Here is a 3,114-nt window from a genome sequence, read left to right as displayed (position 1 = left end):
TTTTCTTACACTTAAACCTCAATCATCCTTCATTATATTAGCCAAAAAAAAGTGATGGATTTAATGCTCTTAGAGCGCACTGTACTCGCACTAAGACTCAACCAAGAAGTTTTGGCAAGAATTGTACTTGTGACTTATATGTATAAAATTATGCTCATTTGATCACCCCTTTCGAAATAACGTTTTTATTTTATTCTATTTATTATTTTTTTTTTGGTATGTTATGTTGAATGAAGGTGAGATAAAGATCATAAAGATATTAAAAAAATGGAATCCACTTGATGTCCTGCAGTTTTGGTTCGCGTATACTTTCTTTCATTTTTTTTTTCTTCTACCTTTTTCAATAAATTTCAAAAATTGATTGTTTATTTTACATTTGCCTTGAAAGTTGAAAATTCGATAATAAATTACGTGATGTTTAAAGCTCCTCCCCTCCCCTTCCGGGGCAGTTTTTTCTGTTCTTGCTTTTTTTTTTCTTTTTTTTAATTTTTTATTTATCAAGTGGACAAGAAAGAAAAAGTATTTAAAAAAACATGACCACTATCCAATGTTCTTAACATGCGTGTGCATTGCACGCACAAGTTAGACAGTGTAGGTGCTTTCTAAAACGCACTCATGTCTTTTTTTTTCTCACTATCTTTTTTTATTTAATAGGAAAGAAAATTAGCCAAAAAAATTATGAATTTAATGCCCTTAGAGCGCCCAACACCTGCACTAAGATTTGTGCAAGACTTGTTTGGAAGTCGGGACAAAAAAAGAAAGAGATGATATATAATAACTGGGAACGTCCAGAGGAGCCAAATTCGACAACTAAGCCGCTATGATCAAACCTTCACATTGCCCTCGAGCCTCAAATGGGGTCACCCCGAGGAGGACGACGGTAGCAATCAGGTGCAGCAAATTTCCCCGATTAAAGCCCCCATCGGTGGCGGCAATGATATCGAGGGATTCGAGGCTGTCCGCTAGAAGCTGATGACTGATCTCCGGGCAGCTGTCGTGCACATTGGGGAAAGGGAAAGGCTGGACGTTGTCAACAATAGCGATAAGAAACCCTTTGTGGAGGACGAGGACTCCAACCCCGCTGCCGCCTGCCCGTGGGCTTTAGGTACTCGCCAAGCTGGCGAAAGAAATGAAAAAGTAGTGAACTTAGCGCAGCTGCAGAAGAGTAAGTTTTCAATTGCTCTCTCCGGAGAAGATATTGAAGCTGATTTCACTGCCATTACCGGTGCCAAACCACCCAGAAAACCCAAGAATAGGCCCAGAGCTATTCAGAAGGAGATTGATGTAATTAAAAGCCTTAATCAAAACATTCTAATCTTCACCATTTCTCACCTCAATTCCAATTTTCTCCATACTGGATTCTTGCAAGACATATTTCCAGGATCGTGGTTGATGGAGATCACTCTGGATAAACATAAAATTCCAGAAAATCCTGATCACTGACGGTAAACACAAAACCCATTCTTAAACTACGAACGCTTTATTCATCTTCTTCCTCCTTTTTTCTCTACTTAAATTTCACTTATTGTGTTAATCTATCTGAGGTTCCAGACTATGAATTTAATTTCCTCACCTTTTTTCCTCTGTTAACTACATGGGATTTTTTTTGCTGCTTCACAGGGTGAGAGATAAAGATAATTCCGAGGAGGCAAAGTAAAATCCAAATAGGAAAAACAAGAATCTTGAAAGGGTGGTCATCATTTTCACTATCTAAACCTATCTGTGTAAAATTAAAAATTTAACTCAAAAAGACATGTCTAGTTTTGAGGTCTGCATTTTGTTCTAGCTAGTCCAGTGGCTAACTCTCTAGAATTTGCTGTTTCATTAGTGTCAGAAAGATAAACAACTAGTAAGTTCAATAATGTTGGCGCAGGCCAGGTTTGTATTTATTTAATATTGAGTCGACGAGAGAGAAAAAGTACATATTAAAAAACATACATGGCAGCACCTAATGCCCTTAGCATGCGCGTGAACTGCACGCACATGCTAGACAGTGTTGGTGCCCAGTAACGCGCACCAATGCATTTTTAATTTCTATATATTTTTTATTTAAGTGGGAATAGAATTAGGTGAATCAAAGAATCAGTTCACTCGATTTGTTTTTATGGCTATAAATCAAATAACAACCCAAAATGGAAACAACCAGCCCTAACTGCACTCCCCCCCCCCCACTTCTCTAGTCTCTACTCTACTACAAACACTTGCAATCCTTCCACTGAACCAGTCCTCGATATATACACATATTACAGAACAGGACAAAGAGATTTGTAACTTAATTGGGATAGAAAAATACTACGAGGTCTCTGTTCTATAATATGTGTGTATATATCGAGATCTGGTTCGGTGGAAGGATTGCAAGTGTTTTGTAGTAGAGTAGAGACTAGAGAAGTAGGAATGACGGGGGGGGGTTGGAGTGTGGTTAGGGGTGGTTGTTTCCTTTTTGGGTTCCTATTTGATTTATAGCCCTAAAAACAAACCGAGTGAACCGATTCTTTGATTCACCTAATTCTCTTCCCACTTAAATAAAAAAATATAGAAATTAAAAAGGCTTTGGTGCACGTTATTGGGCACCAACACTATCTAGCATGTGCGTGCAATTCACGCGCATGTTAAGGGCATTAGGTGCTGCCTTGTATTTTTTTTTAATATGTACTTTTTCTCTCTCGTCGATTCAACACTAATTAAATACAATACAATAAAAAAAATTAAAAAAAAAAAACTACCCAAAAGGGGAGGGGAGAGGAGGGGAAGGGATGAGATTTATTACAAAACATAATTTTATTTTCTAATTTTATGCACAAAAAGTAAAAGAACAACTTTTTCTCCAAACTTTAGGAAATTTTTTTTTTTTTTAAGTCACTAGTGTACATGTGTGCAACAACACTAGCAAGAGAGTGCACTTGCACGTGCCTGCTGAGACCATTAAGTGGTTGCCATGTTTTTTAAAAATACCTTTTTATCACTATTCCATCAGACCTACCAATTCTAATAAATGAAAGTCACAAGTACAATTCTAGCAAACAACCTCTTGCACGAGTTTTAGTGTAGGTGGTGTGCGCTGTAAGAGCATTAGATTCATAATTTTTTTAGGCACACCTGTGCAACCCTGTTGTT

General features: G+C 37.4%; 1 protein-coding gene across 1 annotated transcript; it reads left to right on the top strand.

Moving 5' to 3' along the window:
- Nucleotides 1–972: 972 nt before the first annotated feature.
- LOC116010841 lies at nt 973–1,443 on the top strand. The gene has a single exon (XM_031250341.1). It carries the CDS (start codon nt 973–975, stop codon nt 1,441–1,443), a length of 471 nt encoding a protein of 156 aa, XP_031106201.1.
- The last annotated feature ends 1,671 nt before the right edge of the window (nt 1,444–3,114 follow it).

Source organism: Ipomoea triloba, chromosome 2, assembly GCF_003576645.1.
Source record: "Ipomoea triloba cultivar NCNSP0323 chromosome 2, ASM357664v1".
Taxonomy (NCBI): domain Eukaryota; kingdom Viridiplantae; phylum Streptophyta; class Magnoliopsida; order Solanales; family Convolvulaceae; genus Ipomoea; species Ipomoea triloba.
This window is presented reverse-complemented; position numbering and strand designations above follow the sequence as displayed.

Coding starts and splice junctions, on each gene's coding strand:
- LOC116010841 (XM_031250341.1), top strand. CDS start 973: ATGACTGATCTCCGGGCAGCTGTCGTGCACATTGGGGAAAGGGAAAGG.